The following is a 27,216-nucleotide window of genomic DNA, read 5'->3' as shown; positions in this document are numbered from 1 at the left end:
AGTGCTGGGTGGTTTAGCTGACCAGAAAATGTCCCTCTTTTTTGTATTTATGGCTTTAGCTAAAGCATTAAAAACTAACTATGCACTGTAAAATAAAAACAGGTGTTAAAGGTTGGTGGTGTCACTGTAAAGCTTTGTGGAGGTACTAGACTGCATCTTCTCCGAAGGCTGAGAGGAAAAATAGCTGGTTTGCTGTATTTTGTTAAGATCTTCTTGAGCCTCAATTAGGGTAGTTACGGTAGAGTGTAATCTGCTGCATCTGGCTATTCCCACATGTGAATTTAAAGACTGGAACTGTGCTCAGTGAGTCAGAGGAGAGCATCCCTAGAAGAGAGGAGCTGCTCTAACGGGAGGGCAGGGGGCTAAACCAGACTGAGAAGATAACAGCAACTTCCTCAATCTGATGGCATTGCTTGTAATGTTACCTCAGTGAACATCTACTGGAGAAGCTGTCACATCCCTGGGGTGTGGGCAAGTAGATCATTTGTAAGCTGTGGGTATCGGAACAGCTGACTCCTCACCATGCCAAACAGGATTAAACAGATTGACACTCTGGAATCGCTTCGCTCAGTAAATCCTACCTGCTGCGGCAACGGGCAGCCGAGTGGCTGCAAATACTGGATTCTGGATTTAGGTACAAATACATGCAACAGAGAGATAATGGGCTGGGGAAAGAGGCTGGGTTGGTTGGTCGGGGGATGTTTTCAGATCATCGTTTAGTAGGATGCTTTCTTTTCTCCTTCTCTCTCTGCTCTGCTCTCTCCTCCCTCTGACCCCAGTCAAAAAATGCAGAGTATGACAGAAAGGACCTGTATGGGAAAGGGAGCAGTTACGGAATGAATCTACTCTGTAAACTACTAGGGTGCTGTACAGTAAGCTCTTTCAGAAAAAGCATTTAAAATGCATGTGCTACTTTATTATTATTTCTTTTTAGTTGAACTGTGGAAATGAGAAATGGTAACTCTTGCTCTGTGAAATGTTATTAAAGGTAGTAATTTGTTTTAAGAGCTTAGCAGAAATTTTCTTGGAATGTTGCTGCTAAACAAAAAAATCATAGCTTGTTTAATACCTATCACTTCTGTTAAATTATTGTTGAGAAGTAATGTTTTACGGAATAGGGCTTGAAAAGAATGGGTGGTTGGGAAATAACTTGGTCTGTATGAAATTCACTTAGAAACATCATTCTGAAATATAATATGGAGGAAAGCCGTGCTATTTCAGTCTCGACTGGAGTAGCACAGAGGTCAGGGTAGGGATGTTCACATTAAACTCTGTTGTTGTTGAGTCTTCTCCCCTTCCTCCTCTGCAGTTTTAACAGGAAGCAATACTTGTGCTTGGCATTTGGACTGTTGCTGCAGAACAGGTTTGATTCTCATACATAGTGGTCTGAAATATCTGCAGTACAGAACAGTGCTAACCTTCCGTGTCTGGAGCTGATGCAGCTGTCAGGATGCTTCCTTTTCAGGATGCAAGTTTTTTGTAGCTAGGTTCAGGTCTTACATAACCTGTTGCTGTATGCATATACCTAAAATCAGCAGCAAAGAGGCAAGTTATAATCTGTTTTATTTTATAGTATCTAAAGTGCTGTTACAGATCGACTGAGAGGAGAGGGAGTATGGTAGAAGGGTTGCCGACATGAAATCAAGGATGCAATGGAAAGTAATCTTATAGGGAGCATCTGAAGGTAGGGTCACATGTCAGTGTGGAAGAAACTCTCAGTAGTTCCTCAAAAGATAATGGGGTACCAGCCAGAGGGTGTTAATGTTAGCAGGCTATCATCTCTGAGCCTAGCAGCTGTGTTCTCGGAAAGCTGCTCTGCAGCCCCCACTGCTGCACAATCACTTCCTAAAACAACAATTATTCCAGTTTTTAGAAGTAAACAAGTACTGAGTATCTTGGAGGGAGGTGGGGGTGAAAGCTGTCAATTAGAAATGATAATTGATAGGCAGAATGTTTTGCAGCAAAACATTTTACAGCAGGTGCTCGCCCAGAGCTGTGACTACCTAGTCAGCTGCAGGTCTGTTCATGGCACGGCAAGAGTCTTTATCCCTTTCTGTTGCTTGGCATTCTCCTGTCTTCACTGGAGCTCATTTGCTTCATTTTTGAACTCTTGTTGCTGCTGTGGTTAGTCAGGCTCAGATCTATCTGTTTTTTACGTCCAAAGAATTTTTAGCAAACATGTTTCATGAAGTGCTGGGTGTAGTCAATCCCGATCAGCAAGATGCTTTCCATTATTACCATAAATTAAGATCATAGACATGTATGAAGTCTTGTTTGGCAAGCATACATGGTTTCACAAACATTCTTCATTGTTCTCTTTCTGTGTCTTAAAAACAGATGTCCGTGTGTATAGACCATGTTGTAAGGAGGCTCAATAGCCTTTCATAATAGATAATAGGGGAACAAAGCTTACTTGCATGCCCCAGTATAACTGTAGCTATGCCATCTCTTGAACTGGAAAGAGTAAAAATTGTGTCTCTAGTATTTCTGGCCACTGCAAACTTAAAACTGGCAATTTGAGATTTAGGCCGAATGTTCAGAACGTACTCTAGTGCGTGATTTTATTCAAGAAGACTTTAACCAAGGCTTTGACTTTGCTTAAAGAATTCTTTAGGGAATTAAAAAGTTTGGTTTATTCTTCACTAAAATATTAAAGAGTACCTGTGCAATTAATAATTATGTACTGCTGTTCAATTAAATGATCTGAGCTTTTTCCCCACTTATTCATGAAATTAAAGGGAAAAAAAAAGTATTCAGATCTAGAGAGAAAGAAAATAGGAGAATTGGCAAGAAACTACTGAAATTAATAAGTAAGTATTGTATTTTTGCCTTTATCTGACAGCAGTTGGAAAAAGCAGCAGTGATGGTAGGAAAGCAATTCTCATGGTAAATCCACCCATTCCTGTAACTTAAAAATGCTCTGCATTTGAGACAAGTGTGGATGAATAGCAAAGTTGTTTATGGTTATCTGGCTGGAGAGAGTGTTGAGTAGTTTCAGTCTGGAACTGAATACTGGAAATAATAACATCTTTTTTCAGTTACCTTATGAGCTAGAAGAAACAATAGGATGTGTTTCAGTCCGTAAGTGTATCATGTTGAGTCTGTATTTCACTTGGGAAATTTGAGAGGCAAATCTCATGGATAAAATCCAGGGAATAAATCTACAAACCCAAAATTTATCCTGAAGTTATTAACCATCTGGGGGCTGGGTTTTGGAGGAGGAAGGGTGTTTGTAGGAGTAGACGGAGTTCTCATTTGGCTTTGAAGAAATGCATTTATTATATGTGCAGTAGATTGCTTAAAAGAATGATATGAATCAAAGTAGCATTCTTTTTCCTCTTTCATAACATTTTATGGTATATCAAGCCTCAGAAATAATTCATCCATAAAACAGGATGCTTTTACTATAGAGTAATTGTTAGCAAATGGTGTCCAAGAGAGGATAAGAGGTCTCTGAGGACTGGACTCAGAGGATGCAGTGGGGAGAGTCCAGTATTACTAATGGATTGGTGTAATTCTTGGCATAAATCCACCTCTGGGCTTTGAAAGTCTATTCTTTTAGAATACAGATGGAAGCTGTTAAGTATGTGCTGTGTGTGCTTTTCCATCTCCACAAAGAGCGTGCAACAAAAATCCTCCTGAAACTGAGCTCATGTATCAGCTATATAGTTACATATGCAAAGGTACTATTTTCCGGACCTCTATGGCCTTCCTCGCTGCTCTTACAACATGTCTTTTTTGAATTGTTAGGCTGCAGGACTTGCAAGAGAGTTAGCTGAAGGTGTTTTCTCATAAGTTAGTAAAAACTTAACTATGTGCCAGGTACTGCCAGCTTATTTACCCTGTTCTTGCACATGTGATCCAGCTGCTTCTCTTGCATCAACACTAGCAATCACGCAGGCAGCCAGACCAAGGAGTTGATCCGGCAGAAAATGCTATACCCCTGCCTTCCATCCCCAAAAAAATAAGCCTTCAGGACCTTACGCAAGAGAGAGACTAGTATCCTTTCATAACTGCCGTTCCTACCCGTAAACCTGAAGATTTGAGGCTCAGGGTTTTTTGCTCTGAGTGAGCTGATAAGATCCAGAGTTATCCATATTTTCATCTAACTACTCCTAATTTTTGTCCCTTATAATTCAGATCTATCTTTTCAGTGACTGGAAAGTGCCATGTAGCTCTCAGGCAGGTTACCTGCATTGTGAAATAAGCCAGGACTGAGCAGCAATGTAGATCAGATGTGCATATGCGGTTAGCCCCAGGCAGCCTTCTGCCTCTGATCCTTGGAAGTCTGCTCCCTCCCCTGCAGTACTTTCCGCTCTGACCTTGTATAAGTACTACTTGAAAACGCAGTAATTTAAAATGGGTCTGTTAGCCCCAGCTCTTTGTCAAACTAGCGACTTGGCTCTGCCTTTCAAAGAGTTTTTGAAAGATATAAAATGAAAATGTATTCTCTTGTGAAGGAAATGCAGTCGGGTTTATAATGCAAACTTCATGTAATAAGGACTTGTAACTCCAAAATGAGTCGTCAATACCAAGAAGGTTTCCCAGAAAGAGAGGAGGGAAGGAATATTGATAAAGCTCTGAAGAGAAGGGTGGAGTTTGATTCCATACCAGAAAAAATGTGGCTGCCTCTTTATGTCCTAGTCACACCTCTCAGAGCGTAGCTGTAACTAAACTTTTGATGCATGCAGTTTTAAATGATGGTCAAAAGTCAGTATTGAATGGATGGGCTTAACCTGAGCAAAGCAGAACTGTTTCAACTCATATTACAACTTAATTTCCCTCTTGCTATGTTACAGCTCTATTTTAAATGAATTACTTCAGTGAGGCAGCAGCATAAGAATGAGCTATCACCTTACATAATGAAAGTTTCCTCTAGGTGCTCATTGCGAGACTGGTAACGAACAATGAGCTTATGAGCTGCCTTTGAACGTGGCTACACGCAGCTGTAACAATCCATCGAATTTGCTCATCTAGGCTTGGGGTGACCCTCTCTCCTTTAGTGGAGGTAATGAGAAGGACAGAATTTAGGTGGTGTAAGTATATTCCATCCAGCTTTGAAAAGACCACATCAGTAATGTTAACAGTCCTTCCTCATAAAGGTTGGGTTTCCCCATAGAGAATAGTACAGTATGTTTATTAAACCACTTTTTTCTTTGTTTGTTTGTTTCTTGTTTCCTTGCATTTGGACATGGGATTGGGCACCTCCAGACAATCTTTTTTGTGCAAGTGGTTAAAAAAAACCACAAACACCACGGCCCAACAGATCACCTGCATGGGGTAGTTTGTCCTAGGAAAAGAGCTTCATAGAGATCAGCTGTCTAGATGCATTGTATGAAATGCTGAGGACTTCATGAAAAGAAGAGATGTTTATTCAATAGAAAAAGGAATAGAAGCTAATTAAATTCCTTATCTTTTTTCCTCCAGGTAACTTATTTTGCCCCTAAATTTAGGTTTACATTTGAGTCTTTAACTTAAAAAAGGTGATTTACTGTAGCAGTAATTATCGTTGTATCTGTTACATATATATATATATATGTATCTGTTACATATATATACATATAAGTATCGTTATACAGATCTCCGTCCCTCCCCCCACTTTGTGTTGAATTAAAGCAAATAGTAAGAATTCTGGTTTATTGCCTTTCAAAGTAAGTTTGTTTGCTTTTTTCCTTTACCTTTTTGTTTCCTTTTGATTCCTACTTCCAAACCAGTTCTGGACAGCCCTCCTGTGATCCTGTCACATCATTTTCCTGTGGCGACTTAGGTAATATTAGGTGGATGGGAACTAGGGAATGATTTGAGGAACCAAGATTTGGATGACTGGGTGGACAAGTCAGTGTACAACATCACCCTCCTCCTGAGGCTTTATTGGGAATAATTGAGGGAAAGAAAAGCAACAGAATAGTTGCGTGGCAGAATGAAGTGCTTTTTGTGTGTGCCTGTGAGATATGGGCTAGATCATACCAGAGAAAATTCATGTTCCTTATTCCTGAAGAGATTGTAATCAACTTAACGAACGTAGCAGTGATGGATTCCATTTTTAGTACTCGGTGTATTTTAATTGCCCATTGAGATACAATGTCACTCCATTACTTTATAGTTTGCTTGTTTTAAAATACATCTATACCAAGGAGTTATCTTTTCCCTTTCAACTCAGTGGTTATTCAAGACTGAATTTTTGGAGGAGTATCTTCCCTTTCCTAATCCTTTAAAATAATTCATCCTGAAAAGGCATCTCTGCAGCAGTTTGCCATTATGACTTTCAATAGCTATCTGCTAGTCAACCTTGACTGTGAGTCTGTTTAAAAAACCTTACATTTCCAGTGTGACCGCCCTTGATTAAAATCACGTGTGCTCTCGTTGCATTGCTCAGGTTACATTTCCATCTGAAGACAAAAAGTTTAAACCCAGTGCAGTTTCTAATCACTGTCATCTAAGTCTGCTCTTGATAATGTAGTTATTGAGGTGGGATTGAACGCGGAGGAAGTTGTCTGTCATCACCTACAGTCGGCTAGTTAGGCGGTGTGGAGACTGAAAGCAGTGGCGTGGCTGCAAGGGCTGACTCTGCTCATTAGTATTCCCAATAGTGCGTGCACTCAAAAGGTCAATGTTTTACAATGCAAAGCAGTGTCAGTACAATTAATTTCTATCACTATCACTAATAGCAATTAATTGGATGAGGGAGGAAACATTTTTTATATATATAGGAATTTTGGAGGACTTATTTTTATCACTGTTTTAGCCATTCCATCTTCCCTCCCAATTCCTTTAATTATTTTCTCAATTTATTTTTTGAGGGCTACAACAGTATAACATTTGGAAAGAGAAAATGACCAAAGTTATTGTAATAGCCCCAAAGCTAAACAGTATGAGTATATTATTATTAAGCTTATGGCAGAGTTCCTAACTTGAGATTGATGTGTTTGTACAGCTGTTGCTAAAGCTGTAGCTCCAAACAATCGCTAGTTGTTCTAATGAGCTCTTCTGCTTTGAATCAAGAGGATTGGGGGAAAACAAAAAAAGACTGTTCAGATTGCTGTTGGATTAGTATGTGTATTTAGGTTAACATATAACTGCAGTAGGTGAAGAGGAAACAAGTCTTTTTTTCAGTACAAGTAGTCTAGTAACTTGGGGTTTTTAAACAAATAAAATTTGATAAAGTCATCATTTCTTTGGTATCATTTGTTCCTGTAACTCAATACTAGCACTGTGTACTGTTCATATTTATGAACTTTACCGATACGCTTGAAGATACGCTTAGCAATTATTAATATCTACCCTGTGTGTTTCATAGTATGTTTATTGGCTCATCATATATTCCCTCAGTTTTACTAGAGAATTTTTGAAGGTTTTCTCATGTGTTGGAATTTTTTAAGGTTTTTGGAAAAAAGAATAAAATACATCTACTTTCATCTTTTCCTAGAGGCCACTCATTTGTAAAACACATGGCAGAAGTTGTACTTGCTCAAATTCTTTTTCAAATTTTTGGACAAAAGAAAAAAATATAATGCTGACTCACTGGTTTATGCTGACTTTTTTTTTTAATGTAAAATTTTTTTTTGGTCTTCATAATTGTGAAGCTTGTTTTTACCACTTAAGATGGTGGAAGCTAATTTCCTCCCTATCAGTGTGTATAGTCTCAATTCCAAAAGTGTACCAGTAGAACTGTGCATCCCCAATTTCCTTTTGAGGTCAGATGTGCTTGGAATGTCTTAGTGAATATGCAGCCTTTTTGTTGGAGTAGCGGAGGATGTTTTAAAATCTGCGTACGATAAATTTTTTCCATTGGAATGCTCTGCGTTGTTAAGCTTTTGCACAGGGCAGCATGGCAGGCATTGCTTTAAATAACGTCTAAGGTCGTGATTCTTCCTAATGCAACTTCTGCAGACCTGCTTCTCCCTCCCTTCCCCCGCGGCTTTCTCTGCCTTCAGTAGAGCTGAGGACTTGCTGAATGCATCTTTTTCTCCCTTTGCTTGGCCATGCTGTTACCTGCATTGATACGGATGTTTTTGTTTCATATGTGCTCATAATCTTCCTCTTCTGCACACGTGTCAGGTAGGTTGCTGTGCTGCTTCAGAGCTGTGTTTCTAGGACTGGAGATTATTTTTATCCATTTCTGAGCAAAAAATGATTTTGCAACACAAATTAAAGTGGCAGATGATAAAACCCTACAGCCCAGTAACAGATGAGCAGAAATGAATTGTGCAGCTGTCCCAATTAAAATCTGAGACTGCTTATCACAGATCTTGTCAGTAGTGGTTCCCAGTTGTAGCGTGCGACATACAGCTCTCCAGCAAGAGCAGAGCTGCGTCTCTGCTGCTCACATCACACAGCATGGCTCTTCAAAAGTAGGTTGCACGCAGCATGCATGAGACAAATAGCTTGTCAACAGTCAGCAAAACTCTGTCTCGTGTCTTCTGCAGCAGCTCTGCCTACAAGGCCCAAGCCCAAAGCTTCTGCCTCCACTCTTTTCCTTCTTTGGCTGAGACTCCTCTTGTCCCCACCAGCTCACTGCTTGGTTTTGTTGAAGGTGGGGAGTGCTGTAACTTGGAGCAGTTGGAAGGAAGCTAATGCTGCCAGCTCCCACTGCTTCAGGAGCTGCGTTGTGCCCTCCACCAGTTTCTTCTGCTGAGATCTTAAACTGTTGAGCAGCAGCAGCAGTAGCGGGTAACGGGCTGGAGGCAAGGGCTGGGGGCAGCTCTTCCACAGCTCAGCGCAGCAGGGGGGCAGCAGCCCTGGGCTGGGACAGGGTCGTTCCTGGTATCTGCTGCTCCAGTTGCATCCATTCTTCTGGAGGGAGGAGTGCATGGGCCATGCCTTCAGCTGATCTTCTGTTTTGGTCATTGTAAAGCAGTTAGATTTTGCTGATGCGAGACAGCTGGCAAAAATAGCATACAGACTTTATTTCAAAATATATGTGACTGCAGTGAAAGCTCCAAAACACCCACACTTTGAAAATGGGTTATGTAGTTGAGACTTGGTGAAATGTCTCAGTGCAAAATTGATCTTAAAAGCTACCGTATTTAAAGGAAAATGGGGAAATTACATTGGGACTGTGGGAAAACTTGCTTTCTAGTAATAGAAAAATACCGTTTCTCTTATTTTCTTTCTCTGTTTGCACTGAAGAACTTTCACAACTATTTAATGAAAGAAAGATGTCCCCTTAATATTCTTAATTACATGGTATGTCCCTGCCTGTATGCGGGAATTAACTGTTAGTATGTAACTTAAATCTGTCAATGAAAATCTTGCCTGTTGCAGGCCCGCAAAGCAAATAATGTTATGTGCTCCTTCATGGTGATGTAAAATGATGTCATATATCAGGAGGCACAGGAAAGTGCGAGAGATAAGTAACTAGCTGATGGCCCCAGTCAGCCCAAAGAAAACTTTGCCTGAAAATTAGGACGTCAGCTTCTCTGTTCATTAGCTCTTCTGTAGAAGCATGCAAGCCCCTGTGCAGTTAGTGGTTAGCAGAAATACGCACCCCCCTTCCAGGGGGAGATAATTGTATTAAAATGATCAGGGCACTTGCTTTGATCTGTGAAACTTTGATCTGTGAATCAGGGTGACTCAGTGTACTGAAACGGAGCAAGAGCTTGAGTGGAGAACAGTGCTAAAGGACAAAATTTGTCCTTGGCATGTCTTGCCAGCACGTGGATGTAGCTGTCTAAATTTGAGCAAACAGGTGGTCAAAAGAGTGGAGCTGAAATCAAGACATTGTAAAAATACAAGCTGCGTACAGGGAAGCTGAGATTTAATCTGTTAGAAGCTTGTGGTTTTCACAAACTGTGAAACAAAACTTTAGCAGTGTGAGTAACTTTTAATACTTCCTACTTGTGACAGAAAATATATTTCTCTCCAGAAATAGGAGAGAATAACAGTTTATTGCAAAAAATGAAATTCCCCACAAAGTCCACTCTTCCCTTCTGTAGTGCTGCCTTGCGCTTTTGGTAATACACAGCAGTTAGGTTTGGGGATTTGTATCCCTGTGGTCTGAATTCCAGGGAGCACAAACAGAACTACTTCTGTTAACCTGGAAAAGGATTTTTTCTGGCACAATATCAAGCCTTATTTAAAAGTTTAAGTGTAAAACCTTGATTTTACATTCACGGGGTAGGAAGACAGGAGAGGATATTAAAGGAAAAGACACAATAGTAAAACACGTGTGTTAAACCCTTCAGGCATATGCCACTAATTTTCTAACTTCAATGAACAATGTATTATTTTTTGCTCTTAATCAGAGATTTTCTTCATTCCTTTCTCTAGTGCTGTTGCAAATATGTCTATTGGATGACTTTTCTCCATTTCAGAAAGACCTTCAGAAGTTATTAAAGTGACAGTGTCTGTCTTGGGGAGAGGGTGGGGTTTTTACTTGCAGACCTGCTTGTGAGGCAGTTTAGTATCTCATTAGGAGATGCTGAAGAGTATGTAGCCTCAAGCTTAGAATTCCAGTTTGGCTGATACTAGCACAATCAGCTTTTGATGACTTGGAGGACTTAATTGTTGAACACACTTAAATCCAAGTGTCATGGTCTAGTGTCTGTATCAGTCAAAATTAGCAGGGATAACTCGCTAATCAGGGAAGATATACTAAGGAGTTGAACTCTTAGTCTATCCACACACTGAAAATATTGCAAATTGTATTTCAGCATAATGTGTAACTTGAAATAACTCAGGAAAGGTTTGCTGACCAGAGATGAAGAGTGAGTGTGTTTTGTTCCACTCCAAACACGAATGTGATTGAAGGATTTTCTTTTATGTGTTAAGTACTAGCTTTTTGCATTTTGTGATTATTTTTAAGAAACTAATTTCATGAACATTATTGCACTGTCTGTATATCGGAAGTGAAACTTGTGCTTCCCAAAGGGCATGGTGGAAATTCTCCATTTGCAACACTGATAACACTCAAGCTGCATCACCTTTAAATGGTAACTGCTGTTTTGGTGGCTTGTTAAGAGTTGAAATGCATCTAATGCCTTTTGAGGTATATACCACTATTGGTTTCCAAAAATACACAGTGAGCGTAGTCTAAAGAGGATAACCCAGCAGGAAAGAAATAAAATTCCTGACACGTACAGAAGTATCTGGATGGTCTTGTATATGGCAGATTGATAGCCTCCCACTTCAAAAGCGGTTCCCAGGCAGAAACCATGTGCGTGTGTGTCCACAAATAAAATAAACCTCTCACTCTTTTTATCAACCTTTCCCTATCTCATCTAATAACAAATGATGGCTGTGTACACGGGCAGCATTTAATGGGCATTTGTCATTAGATGCTTGTAAACTATTTTTGCTTCCTCTGATGGCATGTTGATTTGGCTCAGATTGGGGCATGTTTGTAGGTAGCTGTGGGCTTGGCAGATCACTGAACTCAAGCTGTTTCCAGTTCGCATATTAAAGTTTCACGTTGATCAGTGTAGATCGTGCTCCCATTTTGAACCAACGAGCAGCTCCTGTCCCCATATAATTTGTAATGTACTTGCATAAAATCTTACTGATCGGTTGGTTAATTGCTCTGTGTGATGGATATTTCTGGGCTTTTTGGTCCCTGGAGTTCATGGTAGATAGCAGCTCTGCAGTGGTGGTGTGACAAGCCAGTCAGAGTTACTAGGTTTGCTTTTCTTCATTTTTCACTCCTTGTCCCATTACTGTTTTGTAGTCCAGGCATGGTGAAATGTCTTATTTTGGGGTTTGGAGAATTTTGGGGTTAGGGATGCAGAGCAGACATCAAACAAACTTGGTGTGATTCCCTAGGTAAAGGAGTCAGGGTTTTTTGTAGCCCCTTGCACTCCTTGTAAATACCAAAACTCTAAAAATGGCAATATGGAAATAGTTAATATGAAGCAGAGTCTTTCAAGTCATCAACTAGCTTAACATGGCTGATTTATTTTTTAGGGGAAAAAACCAGTTTATTAATCACAGATGTGCATGTTTCTAGTGTTAAGAAAGCTGGGACTAGAATGAAAATTCCCATTTCCCTTCTAGTTTCAAAAATTTGCCACTTCATTGGAGGTAACTTTATCTTCTAGTTTGAGGGGGTCAGAACCCATGCTGCCCGCTCTTTTTCTTTAGCTTCAAAAATATATTTATGGACTCTCAGTGAACTCTGACCTCACCACCACAGCAACATATGTGATTTTGACTTTGAGGGAAATGGCAGTTAAATGCCTTATTTTCTTATTGTGACTATGAATTATAAAACGAAGTCCACCCGTTAGGTTTTTTTAAATACTTTACTGAATTATAAAGCTGTCTCCACTTGAGCAAATAGCAGTTTTATTAAATTTGATAGTTTCTTGTTGGATTGGTGTTGCTGTGTATGATCGTTATATGTGTGTTGGTTTGGGGTTGTTTTTTTTTTTACTCTGAGATGGCCATCTGTTGCATTTATCTTTTTCTAAAAGGGATTCTGACGCTCACTAGAAAGTTTACTGTACTTGAAAACACAGTTGGGGTTAGCATACCCCAAATTTATTCCATCTGGCTTGGTTTTAAAAGTCCATGTTGTTCTTGGTTTAATTTGGAATACTCCTTTTTTGTCTTAGCATGTTTTAGTGATAAAATATTCTTGAGCAACCCTAGAAAAACAATTTGCTGTGTAGTCATAAAGGAAACAAAGCCAATTTAGTGTAAACAATCCCAAGCATGGTAATCAATCAAACTGAGTCTGCATCCCTAATTATATAGATAGAAGTAGTATATAGTGAAGGGGGAGGGGAAAATGAGAGACACCTGTGTGGCTGTTCACATACTGAAGGTGAAAGGTCTTTCCGTACTCTTGAAAATGCCTGTATTGGATGTCGATACTCCCCAATGCTTGGTTCTGGCAATGCCTCAAAATAAATAGATGAACTTGAGCACCTAGGTTTTTTTCTTGATTGCGCTGTAGTATTGTAACTGGTCTCCTGAGGAAGTGGATGAGGGTGAGAAATGGAGAATCCAGACCTTTGTTCAGCTGGGATGGGACGGGAAAATGGATGGTAAATGGTCTCACTGGGAAAATACTGGGATGGTATATTTGTAGTGAGTATTAGCACCGACCTCTGAGGCTGTAGGGATGTTTTCTGCAAATTTAAGGAAGGGCAAAAAATCGGATCTGACTTCTGAAAAGGCTAGTAGGTTGGTATTCATTTCAGGTTAACTCTGGTGATGTTAAACCTCTTCTGTTTGTTTACTCAATTTTTTAAATTGTTTCTATTTTTTCTAATGCCTTTTTAAAATAAAATTTTATATTTAAGCTGAAGTTATTATTATGGCAGTGCAGTATTTTTATTCATTTTAACCTTTTCCTTCTCACCCAGGGCTTTCATGCTTTGAAGAGCAAAGCGGAACAGTGCTATCGTTTTGGTGTACTAATTACACTTTGCCCACTTTTATAATTCCCTGAAGCCCTAATAATACTTCAATAATATTTTGTATTAAATCATGCAGAAGAGAAGATGAGAAGCAGTTACATGCTGCATGCCAAATGAAAACTAATGCTGTGTGGGAGGATATGGCTAAAGTATGTGCTGCGAAAGATGTCTGGCTAACATTGTTTTTGTCTCTTAGATCCTCTCCACTTGAGCGGAGTACACGTATTTCTTCCTGCTCTGTTCCATCCTCCTGCCCCTAAACTCTTGGCTGACTTGGGTTAAGAGCAGGAGTGGTACAGCAGGAGTGCAGTCAGACAAAAATACCAGTCTTCCACGGTTTTAGGGGCTCTGGGCTGTACTGCTTGGTTTTACAAGGGATTCAGTAGTTGCAAAGTGCTGGTTGTCAAAAGGATGGGTGATAATTTGAGGAGGTGGAGCACAGGTTTTATAAAAACAAAAATGGGTTTATTAGCTGCAGGCACGTTACATGCTTAGGGATAGACATGTTTATGTGAAAGTAAATCTTGCACAATCAGTTACCACACCGCCTTTCTCTTAGAAAGGAGTAATTGTGAAAGTAAGAAATGCAACAGATGCAAAAATCAAAACAGTACATGGTAAACTTCTGTGAAGGCTTAGTTGCTTTTTTTTTCTTCTTCTTTTTTTGTAAACAAGTGAACGTGCTCTATTTTATTTGTATGGAAGGAACTTGTATGAACCCTTATTGGGAGGAAAAATATATACAAATGAAAGAAAAACTTGGCTGAGGGATTTTAAACATCTTCAAGCTTGAGAGTCTTGAAGACAAAGCATTTAGTTTATGCTTTAAGAAACTTAGTTGTAAGAATACCAGCACTGTTCTCTCCTCTTCTGTGTTCCACTAGCAGAGTGACAGAAGGTTATTTATTGAAATACCCATCAGCCAGTGTTTGCTGTGATTTCTGAAACAAGGCATTTGAAAAAAAAATAAAATTAAAATGCATGATACAATAAAGGTAATGTTAAGTTTGGTGAAAGAGCAGTCAAACTAACTTCTAACAGTTTTAATAGGAGATTGTTTGGATTCCAATGGAGACTCCAGCTTGCAGATGATTGTGAGTTTTGTTTGGAACTTTTTTAATAAGCAGACCACTTCCCCGCCCCCCCCCCCCCCCCCCCCCCCCCCTTTAAATAAAGTAAAAAAATGTGTCATGATGTGGATGCTGATGGCTAGTAGGCTTGTCTGTCTTACGGATGTGCTGAGAACCCTTAAGCAGTAATCCAGGGGCTTTGAGGGATACTCAGATTGCAAGTTGAAAACCATTGTTACAGATAATTAATTTCTTCTTTATGTTTCCTGCTTCAACAAGAAAATAATGTGGTAATTATGGGGCGCTGCTATCTTTAGATTTAGAGGCAAAGCTGACTAGCGTAACTGTGCGTCTGCTTTTTGGTAGTACCCATTACTTAAAGCCTTGAAACCATGTTAATGGCATCGTAGGAAGTCTCCTTACCCAGGTGCAGCACAGCTGCAGCTGTGGCTAGAAGATAATTCTGCAGGTGAATCCCGATTCTGGGTGACTTTAGTAACTAGCTTGTAGGACTGAAGGTATGTTTTATGAAGTTTCTTTTCTTTACGGAAACATGATGGAAGTGGAGGTTAATAGCAATTATTATGTGTGTGTATTCATACAGTATAAGCTACAGGAGTTCGTGGCATCAGACCTGATGTGTCTTAATGGTTACATGCCACTTGGGTTTTATTAGAATAGAGAAAAATCCTCACAGAAAGCCTGATAGATCATAATTTTGGGTGCCTTTTTTGGAACAGCTTGAACAGTGAAAGAAAAAAAAAGTCCCAACTTAGTATATTCATATTTTATGTCTCCCCATCTCAGTTCAAAGTTGTAATTTGCACTTAATGCTTTATGGAAACAGAGCAGGCTCACATACTTGTGTGTGCATCTAAGGCATTTGAGTGTTTACGGTGAAGTGTATTGCTGCATAAATGTGACCATATTATTCTACAAAATTCAAACGGCTTCTGGTCAGACTGGCAATACGCCTCTTACAGAAAAGCAGCCAGAAGAGGTGACCTGAACATCTGTGTCAAGCTTCAAGAAGGAACACAAGCACTGCATTTAATTCCCAGCAGTAGAAACATTCAACAAAACATTACTTATGTCATCCTTATATAAACTACTCATCTACAAAAGTGCACACACATGGGGCGGGGTGGGGGGGTGGTGTACGAACCTGCATTTGACAACCTAGGAGAGTCTTGTTAACACCCTAATGGTAGATGGTATTCATAGGAGAGGTGTTATGAGAACGTGTCCAAACAAAAAGTATGATTTCAGGAAAACAGAATTGCTAGGGAAAGAAGAATTGTGCTGCTTGGGGGGGGGGAACCCAATGTGGTCTCAAAACGGATAACCAGTAGGTGTTTATCATAAGCATACAGTCCAGTTCAAGTGACAGGAGCCTCAGTGGGAAAGTAGTGTTGACCTCATGCGCATACAACTATGGCTTGATGAAAGTGTGTCCTTTGTTTGACTACAGAACTCCAGGCATTGTCATGCTGAGAAATACTGCTGATCCTGAGGTTTGAACAAATGGGCTTTTAAACTTTCGTGTTCTGTGCCTTTTTAAAAACCAAACAAAACAACAGCCAAAAGTCTGAGAAGATTTAAGCAAAAGACAGACGTTTAGCTGTTTTCTGGATTCTTCTTCCCCTTTTCCCAAGGGCAGGGGAAATAAATAAAATAAACAAACTGGAGCATTGTAGTAGAATTTGGTGTTTGAAAAATAATTTACTTCTCTCATTGAGGCAATTATTTTTGCTCTTCATGTCCATGCTCAAACCAGTATACATTAAAAGATAAACCAAGCATATCCTTCCATGAAGTCAGATGACATATAGAACATATCATCTAATATCAAATAAATATCAGCAGTGGTAAGTATGCATTGTAGTTGAGGCAGGAGTGACTTAACAATGCTTGACTGTTGTAAGCATATATATAGTGTTTATGTGTGGGTGGCCACGGGCAGCGTGAACACTGATAGTTGTGGTGTCATTAAAGCCAGGTTAGTTAAAAATAATCTTGTCAATTCATCCATAAATCCAATCTGATACCCGTGATTACACGTGTCATTTGCCTTGTTTCTCACTTACTGGTGTTTCAGCTTTAAAATGCTCCCCTTCTTCTTTTTCCAGACTCCCTTTCAGTCTCCAGCAATGATGCCAGTCCTCCTGCTTCGGTAACATCCCTTCAGCCCCACATGATCGGTGCACAGAGCTCTCCGGGCCCCAAGCGCCCAGGCAACACTTTGAGAAAATGGCTTACCAGTCCTGTGAGGCGTCTGAGCAGTGGGAAAGCAGATGGGCATGTCAAAAAACTGGCCCACAAGCATAAGAAGAGTAGAGAGGTTCGTAAAAGTGCCGATGCAGGCTCTCAGAAGGACTCTGATGATAGTGCAGCAACCCCACAAGATGAAACTGTTGAGGAGGTAAGTGTTCAGGGCAGCTTCCCGAGACTCGTTGTTATGTTTTTTCAAAGAACTACATGTTGTCAGGTGAAGGTTGTCTCCTCATTTGACTGTCCAGCAGCTGATCAAAGTGGCATGTGCCCATGTGCTCATTCTTGATGACTGCTGTACTCTGTGTAAGTGCTGTGCCAGGCACAGTTTGCTCCCTTCTGCATTGAGAGTGTTAGTATGATAGCTCCGTGGAGAAGGCTGTGTAGTTAAAAAGGAGAAATGGGAGAGTAAACAGTTGTTCTTTAGCTTTGCTTTCTTATCCCACTTAAGAAAGCGGCTTTGTGAGTAAAGGTGCTTCATGTTCTGGGAATAATCAGGTCATTTTGTATTTCCTTTCCTTTTCCTGTTGATGAATCAGGGAAAAAACAGGGAGAGCCGCTTAACTGCTTAAAGCTGTATGTACACCTTGAGCAAGAGTTAGAGTACAGAATTACTGGCCCTTCAAATCAAAAGGTAGATAAACACAGCAGTTTTCATTAGAGGGGAAAAAAAACTGTGAACTATTTGAGATTTTGCCACCAAGGACATCTGCCGGAGGCCTCCCTTCCTCCCACAAACATGTGCCCATCCTTGGAAGCCTGGAACTGGTGTATGAGCAAAGCCTGCCTTCAGTTAGGTGCGGACAGAGTCACATTCCCTTCTCTTATAAACCTGTGGTTCAGGCCGAAATGAACGGCATCTTACTGTTTCCAAGGGCACAGCAACTTGCATGCTATACAGTTACTCCCTCCTACCAGGCTTGAATCTGAGTAGTGGTTTTGGTAGTTATTGTACAGAAAAGTGGTCTCGGATGCCCAATTACTTATGTAGTACGTCTTTTTTTTTTTTTTTTTTTTTTCTTGCTCCTGACATATTTTGCTGCAAGCTTGGAACATCAGTGAAGTTACACAGTAAATGTAGGAAAGAAAAGTACTAGAGACTTGGCAGCATGGTGAATTGGGAGATGTGGTTTGGGAAGGAATATTGGCCTCTGTCCTTGAATGGCAAGCTGTAGAAAAAGGCCCTCTGTGATGCCGTTGTAGTGGAAGTGTCTGTTATTCTGCAGTTCTGTGAGTGAGGGAAAACCTAAGGCCAGTGCCTTAAAATCAGGAAAAAGCAATAACCGTCTATGCTGTCTTCCTTTAAAGATAGTTAAATCATTCTGTGAGGTCAGTTATATTAAACTTTGGCTAGTTGAAATTATATTCCTTATATAACTGGAAGGACTGTCTTTCGACACCACTGTAAAAATTACACAAGCAGTCTGCTCTTGCTGCTTAAAGGGGGAAGGGGCAGAAAGGACAATTGAGAAAATACTTAACGTTGTAATAGGGGGGAGTCATATCCTTTAGAGGTCTTGCTGTGAGGGTTGGTACTTCAGATACAAAGTTCTTGAGTTTCTGAAGTTAGAGGAATGTGGCTCTTCACAGAACTGAACTTGGAAAGCAAGCATGGCTTTGGTAACATTTTCCTGTAGTAAATTTCAAGCTGAATGTCTTGTTCTCAGTATCTCAATCCATCTGCTTTTACCAGACACTGAAAAATATTTTTGGCATCTGCTTTCCGCCCCCCCCCCCCCCGCCCCTCTGTTGAGCAGTTGCACTGCAGTTTGCTGTATCATCTTAATTTGTTGGGAGAGGGGTGAGATCTACAGAACAGACTTAAGAGAAGCTTGTAATCACAAGCTTTGTGCTGTTGAGGAGGTAACAAAGCTCAAATCTCTTGGTTTTATTTACAGAGAGGTCGGAATGAGGGGCTGAGCAGTGGCACTCTCTCCAAGTCATCCTCTTCGGGCATGCAGAGCTGTGGAGAGGAGGAAGGTGAGGAGGGAGCGGATGCTGTGCCACTCCCTCCTCCAATGGCAATTCAGCAGCACAGTCTTCTCCAGCCTGACTCGCAGGATGACAAGGTAGGAGGAGGAAGCAGGGAAGGCTTCACATGTTGATATAACCTGTGTTTGCACAACCTATGTTTGCACAAGTTTTTCTCCTGTTTCCACAAGTCTCTGTAATGTATGTAATGCAGCTTTGTGGTTGACAGAAATAGTCCCTATGTCACTTTAGACAACATTTAAAGAGTTTCCTGTGGAAAGAGTGTGAATTAAATGCTTCTCTATTTTAAAAGCACAAGCGCAGAAAATTTTCTGCAAGCACTTTAAATGTGGAAATGGGCCACTTTGCATGTTTGCAGGCCTATTTACATCTGTGTGGATGATGCCATCTTTAGTGATCAGAATGTAATTGGTTTATAGTCATACCTTTTGGTACCGAGGTTAAAAAACATTTGCAAATAAACTTTATTAGGAGAAATTAACAGTTGTACATAACCTTTCTAGGTCGCAGGCTGTTCACCAAGCCCTACTAGTTTGGATTGCCTCTGTTCAGGGGGAAAAAAATGTACATGCCTCAACAGAAGGAGCTGTTCATATCAAATCTGAGGTGTTGGGGTTTTTTCTTCCAGTTTTTTTTTCCTTGTTTTTTTTGGATGTCTGAGAAAAAGGTGTTCCAAGACATTAATATCCAAATAAGGGTCATAATCCAGCTGTTTTTTACAAAGCCATGTTAAAATTGAGGGTAAAAAACTTTGCATCGGTAAGGAAATTCTGGATGTATGTAGTAACTGCATGAAGGACACCTTACTTGAATATAATCTGGTTTTCTTATGTTGATGCATTGAGAGGGTTTATTTCAATTTTCAACCTGGATCAAACATTTAGAGGACAAGTATGAAGCCTGGACATGGAGATTTTAGAATGCAGTCTAAACGTGCAGCAAATACACTCATTACTGTTTTCTTCTGATTTTGCTGCTTAAAATTTTTAATCTGTACCACTGAATGTTGTTAGTGAATTTTGTGGCTGGTTGCTTGCTGTTCTTCTCAGTGATGCAGATGTTTTTGATAGCTTTGGCTGATCTTACTTCTTTCTGTTTTGTTTTTCTTCTTCCTTTTAAAAACACTGCCTTTCAGTGGGGATTGCCCTCATCCCTGAAAATATTGTTTGTAAGATCAAAATGGCTGGCTGCTGTGCTCTATGTGTATTTAATTCCTACATGTTTTCTGAATTGAAAAAGTGTAATATATGAGTTGGGGAGTTAATATATTGGGAAATATTCAATAAGCAAAAATAGGCCAGCCTTTAGACCTGAGAGAATATTTTATTGCTAGAAAATAACAATCCCAGTTTGAGGCTTTGAAATAAAATTTAAAAAAAATGTTGGTGAAATACATTAAAGTTCCTACTGATAAGCTGCCGTATTTGTATGTCTCTTCAGTGATATAAAAAAATTGATATGTGAGTCTTATAAAAAGCTCTCGAGATAAAAATGGACTTTGCTTAGCAATAAACGGCAAGAACAGTTACGTGAAGGGGTATGCCTGTAAGGTAGCGTCCCCTCACTTTTGTATTTCTGGTGCCAAGTCAGACCCTTACCACAGCAGAGTAAGAGGCTTTGAGTAGCTTTCAATCCCCAGTAAATACTGCTTTCACTTCTTAAGAGGTTAACATGTACCCACTGCAGTAAAAACATGTTGGGACAGTTTCTGAAGTAGCTTAAACTGCATTCTAAAGAAGACTTCTGAGAAGTTAAAATTTGGTAAAGTTAGTATCGTACCGTAATTTTTCAAAACATGCCAATAGCGATTAATCTGTGGTGCATTGGTGTTGTGCAGTATCTGTCCTACTGCACGGTGGAAGGCAAAAAAAAGTCCCCTCATGTGGCAGCCTGCTAGGTTGTGTATGCCTCCCCGAACTTCACACACCAAGATGAACCACCACTTCCCAGTACCTAAAGCAAATGCTTTATTGGAACACAGAAGTGAGAAGCCAGAGCGGTTTTACCTAGCAGAAGTCAGTTGGCTCTGTTGATGGAGTTACTGTTTAATAAAAGGCTTGCAAACAAATTCCCAGTTGGCTGCCTTCTGGGTGGAGTCCTCCTTCACATTCCTGCCACACTTGGTGGTTTCTTGGGTTGCTCAGCTCCTCTGGATCCCAAGGAATGTCTCCTCCTTTCCGTGACCTCAGAGGCTTGGCTTTCATCTGTGCTTCACTGTGAGCATTTCCTCCTCTCCAGGGATCGTGGTCTATGCTCTGTGCTGGAAACTCCCTGCTCTCTGGGTTTCTCCCTCCCTACCCAGCCCACTGTGGGCTACAGCAGCATCTCGCACTTGCACGTGCTCAGTTGCTGCCTTTACCTTCCCTTGTTTTCTGGGCAAGAGGTGTATTCTGCTCCCAGAGTACGTCAGCAGGCAGACTTCATCTCTACAGCTCCTCCTTTTTCAGATAGTATGTGATACAACCACATGAACTGGAAACAAACCAGTTCTGAAGTTTTACTAACAGTCACACCCCATATACTCCCCTAGAGCAATAACAGAGAGAAGGGACCTTGACCAGAGTCTGGTTCCAACACTGTCAGTGTTCTGTAAAGCTAAGCTGAGCTCCACAGGCAAAGTGAAAACCCACATACAGGCGCAACTTTGGAAAACACGGTCAACGTTCAGATGTCAGGAGCTTACAGTTGCTTAAAAGGCACACCAGCTGTGGGATTGCTCAGGTTTTGGTGTGCATGCAGTCGTCGTGTGTTAAGCCATGCTGATTTGTCTAGTATCACTAAATAACACAACCATTTTCTCCCCTAAGGGCTCATCTGCACAGTATGCATTCTTCCATTCAGTAGAATCATTGCACACTTCATGGATTTGCATTTGATGGCAGTTTGCAAGTTGTTTGCATTTAATTTTTGGATAAGCAGTATTGACGTTTCAAGAACAGTTGTGTTTAATATGAAACTAATTACTTTTGCTTTTTGTTTTCTCTTTTTATAAACTCTGATGCAGCATTATGTTGACTTGTGTTCTGTCTCTGCTTTGGCTCAGTTCCCATATCTTTCCATTTAAAGTTGTCTGTATTTCCTTTGCTTACCCAACCCCTGTTTTCCTTTCCGAATAAGGCAAATACAAGGCAAGCTACCTAAAATCTGTATATTCTTTTTTTGTACTGATTTATGGTGAGCCTTGTTACAGTCATGCTTGATTTGAGCAGAACCTCTTGTGTTAAGTCTTTATATGTGCCATTTCTTTGTCCGGTTTGTTGATAACATTTGCAGGACAGCTTACCCTGTGCTACGTGATGTTCACTGTGCTGTTTGTAATATGAAGTAAGGTTCATATTACGCCCTGTTTCTACTTTCCAGTTATTTAATGATAAATGTAATATGCAAACGACACTGTTTGCAAATTACTGAGGCTGAACTTAATGGCCCTCTCCCAGAATCCTTTACTGTGAACACCTTTTACCTTCAGTTGTATCTATAAACTGGCATTTTATAGCTTATGAGGCCAGAGATCTTCTGTGCTCTACACATACCATTGGGGAAAATGGATGGCACAAGGAATGGGTGAGCTCAATTTCCCCTCTGAATCTGGGCAATATACCCCAGCTCCTTTAGAAAAGTAAATGCCCCTGAGTTACTGGTGTATTTTTTCATAGCTCAGTGATGCTTGCCCCTTTATGTCAAGTCTTCTTGTTCCTGTTACTCTTCTGCAGTTGTTGCTTTGTTTAACCAGCAATAAAATACATTAACAGTTCGTTGTCCATTGGGTCGGCTCAGGTGATTTTTATAGCTATTTGTCAGGTATTATCATAGTCAGCAAGATGCAGGATACTTCCTTGACTTCTGTTGCATATAGGAACAGGAGTTTTTATCCCAGCATTTAACTTCTATGGGGGTTACTTAAAATTTGCAATTCCAGTTGCCCAAGTCGGAAGGGATGGTATTAGTGTTATATTACACTGACAGTTATTGTTGAGTACCTTTGTCTGACAGAGAAGTGAAGGAAGCCTCTTGATACTTGAGCATGTACCAGGCTAACTCTGGGATTCTCCTTCCTTTGTGTCATTGCACAGACCTCTTCTCGACTATTGGTGCGGCCAACAAGCTCCGAGACACCCAGTGCTGCAGAACTAGTCAGTGCAATTGAAGAACTCGTCAAAAGTAAAATGGTGAGGCTGACTTTGGCAGATGCATGCATTTAAAGCAGTTGTGTCTTCAAGTCCTGACTTGCTATTCAAAGAAAAGCTACATGTGTTTGACTTTTAAAACTTGATGTCTGTTTCCAAAGTTGCTTTCTGGGTTGGTGTAAGGGTCATTTATATGCCCTCTTTTGTAAAAGCACTTACTGAATAGGTAAATGGCTATGTAGAAAAGAAAAAAACAATAAGAGGGAAGGGAGATGGCAGGAAATTTATGTCCTGTTAGTACAAAGAAAACGTCCTATCAGTAAAATGAATATGAAGACCCAGTGTCTTAGCTTGGTAGACCTTTATGAGAAGGATCCCTGAAACAAAATTTATAGCAAACCTAATAAGGTGAAATGGTAAAGCAGATAACCCTCACACAGAAACATCTATGCTATCTAGCTGCTTTTTAGGTGTAATGTGATAATGAAGAAATAATTAAAAGAGTAAAAGGATCATTTTGTATGGTGGCGCCTCCTTTCTTGCTTTTGTTGTTTGCTAACGAAATAAGTAGGAGGAATTTGTTTTAGCTTTTTTAAGTTTTCTGTGTTTCTGAAGATGCTTATTGACAAAGGGTAGGGTGTATAGATAATTCCAGGCAGGACCTCCTTCATATTCAAAACCCAGCTTGAACCAGTCCTGGAAAAACTGCTATTGCTGACCCTGTTTGAGCAAGGAGGTTTGACTATATGGTCTCAAGAGGTCCCTCAGCAATTCTCTGACTCCCTCAAAACCTTTTAAGTCTTGCTTTTGCAACATAGACCCCGTTGGTCTTAGTAGAAGTGCTGCTGTGAAAACTACAGAGAATTGCAGCATGGCAGCCCCATGTTACCAGAGGCTGATATTTCCCAAGATCATTCTAAACTTAAGCAGCTTTGAATTTCAGAATGAGAAAATTTAGTTTCTGTTTTATCTTTCCTCATTCAGAAAGACTTACACTTCACATAACTACATGAAATAATTTCTGCGCTCTCTTTAGAATATTAACTTTGCTTTTTACTACTTTTGCACCAGAAGGGTGAATAACCAGTAATCTGTGGCAAAACTCAACACAGTCTTTTGCAAATTGGAAGTTTGATAACCCATGCATCTTTGAGGCAGCCTAGCAGTGGATATAACTTAATGATCCATGCATATAGTCCCTGATGGAGATGTTCTCATTTCACAGTTTTAGCCAAGGATCAGCTTCCTCTGTTTTCTGGGCCAGTCATATCGTTATTGTTTTTTTACTTTTTGTAGGGAAAGGAAAAAGATTACAGCTGAACCCCACCCTGGTGAAGTAAATGTGTCTTCCATTAAAGGCTGTATCACATGCAAGGAAAATGTGATATGTAACTGTAGCTTGATCCAATGTTATGGGCTTGAATCAAAGTCGTCCAGTAAATACTTCACAGAAGCTTGTTGATATTGTTTTTCCCATGGCTTCTCCATCTTTTATACAAATAGAAGCCTGTGTAGTCTATACAAGGGAGACAGTGTATCTGGCAGAAGAGAGAGGGACTGTTTCTTAGGATCTGAACTGTCATGAAGCTCAAGAGCAACATTGACAGCGTAGAAGTCATTTAATTTCTTCAATGAGTCAATATATTGGCTAGTTATTATGATAAAATGTCTTGACAAAGGATGTCACTTCTGTTGTGTTAAAAAATACAACATCAAAATTATTTCCTTTAAAGATGTCCTATTTATTATTGATAGTAACTTCCATATGCCAGAATCAAAGTACAACAAATACAATTTAGTCCCTGGCAATAAGCACATATCTGTGTAGCTTCCACTATAGAAGTATTTACATCCTGAGCAGGTTAGTCTGACTTTCAGCCCTTCCTGATGAAACCAGCTGAACTCTGTTCTTTTCCTGTGCAGGAAAGACTGACATATCTGAAATGTGCTTCTGTACAGTTAGGTTATCTGTCCTGGAAAGCCAAGTTGTTGGCTGATTTCCTAGAAGCTTGAGACCTCCTTTGCTGAGATACATTACAATAATGGATCTCCCATAGGTTCCCGTATACAGCTGCGTGTAAGTGTCTCTTGTCAACAAAGGGGAAATAAATCGTTGTTGCTCTCTGTCTTGAAAACCTTCTCAGGCCCTGGAGGACCGTCCAAGTTCCTTGTTGGTAGATCAAGGTGACAGTAGCAGTCCATCCTTCAACCCTTCAGATAATTCTCTTCTGTCCTCCTCATCACCCATAGATGAGATGGAAGAAAGAAAATCCAGCTCCTTAAAAAGGCGACAGTAAGACCACATTTTCATTCTGTTTTTCACAGTGTTTTGAGACATGAAATGTTTAAAGGAAGTCCATTTTCAACTGGAAGGAGAAGCTGTTAGTCTGAAAGGGGGAGGATGTGTTAGGTGTCAAGCATGTAGTCACATTATGCAAAGAAAAAATTTTTTCTCAAACATTAGTTACAGTTTAAATTTCCTGAGATGTTGAATTTCAGTCATACTGGTGTTTGATTTCTGTCACATGTCAATCTCTGAGTTACTCAGGAGGATGCTGATCTTTAAGTGTTCAGAGGGCTGTTAGGCTTAAAAAAAACTGGTCATTCCCCTTGTTCTGTTTCACCACGCTCTTAATTTCTTTACGTAGCAGTAAACTGTTACCATGGTAGAACAAAAACATGCCTGGCTTCAAAATTATTTAAATCTGTGGGTAGAAATAACAAGTCATATACTTAAGTCTCCAGACCAGAGACATAATAGCATTTTATTTTAAACAATAGTTCAATGTTTAATTTTAATGACACATGTAAGAAAACACCTGACTTGAGATAAACAAAAGTAAGCCTGCTCCAGTTCCAGAGTCAAAGCAGCATCTTGCTTAGAAAGAATGTGCATTAATTCTTCTGTTCCAGCTCTGTTTATCAAACACATGACTGCAAATGTGTAGAAAGTTCAATGCTATTAATGCTTTTTAAGAATCTCTTTTGGTTTTTGGTGAAATATATGTTCACCATTTTCTTTCCATTATAGCTACGTCTTACAGGAATTAGTGGAGACCGAGCGAGATTATGTACGAGATCTGGGCTATGTAGTTGAGGTATGATGTTTTTGATTCTCTTGCTTTTTCTTTTTTTTTTTTTTTTTTTTTAAATGTGGTACTGACCAGCTGTGTAACTTGAACCTCACAATTTTTTTCACAAGGCAAAGGAAGAAACTGAAAATGTGAGTGCTTGCATTCCGAGTTTTCCTTCCTGCAGACTTTTAACATATTAGAAATACTGCATCAAATCTTACTCTCTTCTTTCTTCCTGTTATTGTGCGAACCTCAGTGCTCTTCTGAAGAGTGTAGTTTTGTCATTTTTTAAGATCACTACCTCTGTTCTAATGATATCTTAGACTATATGGTTTTATTTAGCACAACTGAATTTAAAAAAAGTGTTGTAGCTCAGCATAGAGAGCAGCTATCCTGGTTTTGAAAGCCCTGCTTCCTTTCCTACTGCTAGGCTTCTCTTAGACTTCATAGTTTCCCCTTCTGTTAAATGAGACAACAACACACATTTCCCTTCAGTCTTCAGCTAGCAACAAGATGCATTTGGAAGAATAGAGAGAATGAGCATGACAGTGAATTTCAGCCTAACAAGGTTCAATTCTTAAACTCTGTTTTAAAGGGAGGGGGGGAAAGAAAGATCAGTATTGTGAGAGTCTTCTTATAGTATTTAAAGGGTGCATTAGAAGGCTATGAACAGATGTATTTTTGTAAACTGACAAAATAATTCCTGGTGAAAATGCTAGACATCGAAACCTAAACTTGGAAACTAAAACCAGGCCTGACTAATTAGGAATAGGAGTATTAGGAAAAAATAGAAGGAATAGAGTTGCATGAATATTACAAAACTTAAAAAGACTCCCAGCTCTGTGTGATAGAATTGCACAGTGAAATGACTATATACAAAAGAGAAGATGGGAGTATGGGAAGATGTAAAAGGAACGTTATTGCAGCCAGAATGCTTGCTAATAGAATTGATGTCCAGATTTTTTGGCGTTCTGTTTGCTCATACTGCAAGCAGTAGTCCGTGCAGTGCAGTCCCATATGCAGTGTGGTTGCTGTCTTCCTCAACACATTTTGGGGGAGGGTTAGTGTGGATGGCTGAAATAAGAAACACTGAGCAAAGGAGCACAGAAGCCAGTTCAGCGGCTCTGACATGTATTAGGTAACAGCTCTACCTGGCAAAGCATTGAAGCTGCTTCGGACAATAAGGAAAAGGGCTGTAGAAGTTTCCTCTATGCTTTGAGCCTGTCACATGGCTAAATTAGCTCGAGTGAATTCATCTTGCTAGCACTGGGCAGTGTTGTGTAGACAACCTCAAGCCAATTTGTGATATTTTTATGCCTATGCT

The 27,216-nt window shown here is 39.9% G+C and overlaps 1 protein-coding gene across 5 annotated transcripts in view; it reads left to right on the top strand.

Annotated features, from left to right (window-relative positions):
* TRIO (trio Rho guanine nucleotide exchange factor) overlaps window positions 1-27,216 on the top strand; it is a 255,638-nt gene that overhangs the window by 202,959 nt on the left and 25,463 nt on the right. For 4 of the 5 annotated variants that reach the window (XM_056330815.1, XM_056330813.1, XM_056330814.1 and 1 more), the window contains exons 35-39: window positions 16,558-16,850; window positions 18,598-18,768; window positions 22,765-22,860; window positions 24,963-25,111; window positions 25,850-25,916. In XM_056330815.1, the coding sequence (XP_056186790.1) occupies window positions 16,558-16,850; window positions 18,598-18,768; window positions 22,765-22,860; window positions 24,963-25,111; window positions 25,850-25,916 (776 nt within the window). Of the gene's footprint in view, window positions 1-16,557; window positions 16,851-18,597; window positions 18,769-21,695; window positions 22,256-22,764; window positions 22,862-24,962; window positions 25,112-25,849; window positions 25,917-27,216 lie in introns of those variants that run through there. The other variant, XR_008820638.1, reaches the window with a different exon arrangement.

The sequence above is a fragment of the Falco biarmicus genome, chromosome 3 (assembly GCF_023638135.1).
Source record: "Falco biarmicus isolate bFalBia1 chromosome 3, bFalBia1.pri, whole genome shotgun sequence".
Taxonomy (NCBI): Eukaryota; Metazoa; Chordata; class Aves; order Falconiformes; family Falconidae; genus Falco; species Falco biarmicus.
Note: the sequence above shows the minus strand (reverse complement) of the source record. Positions and strands in the feature narration are given on the sequence as shown.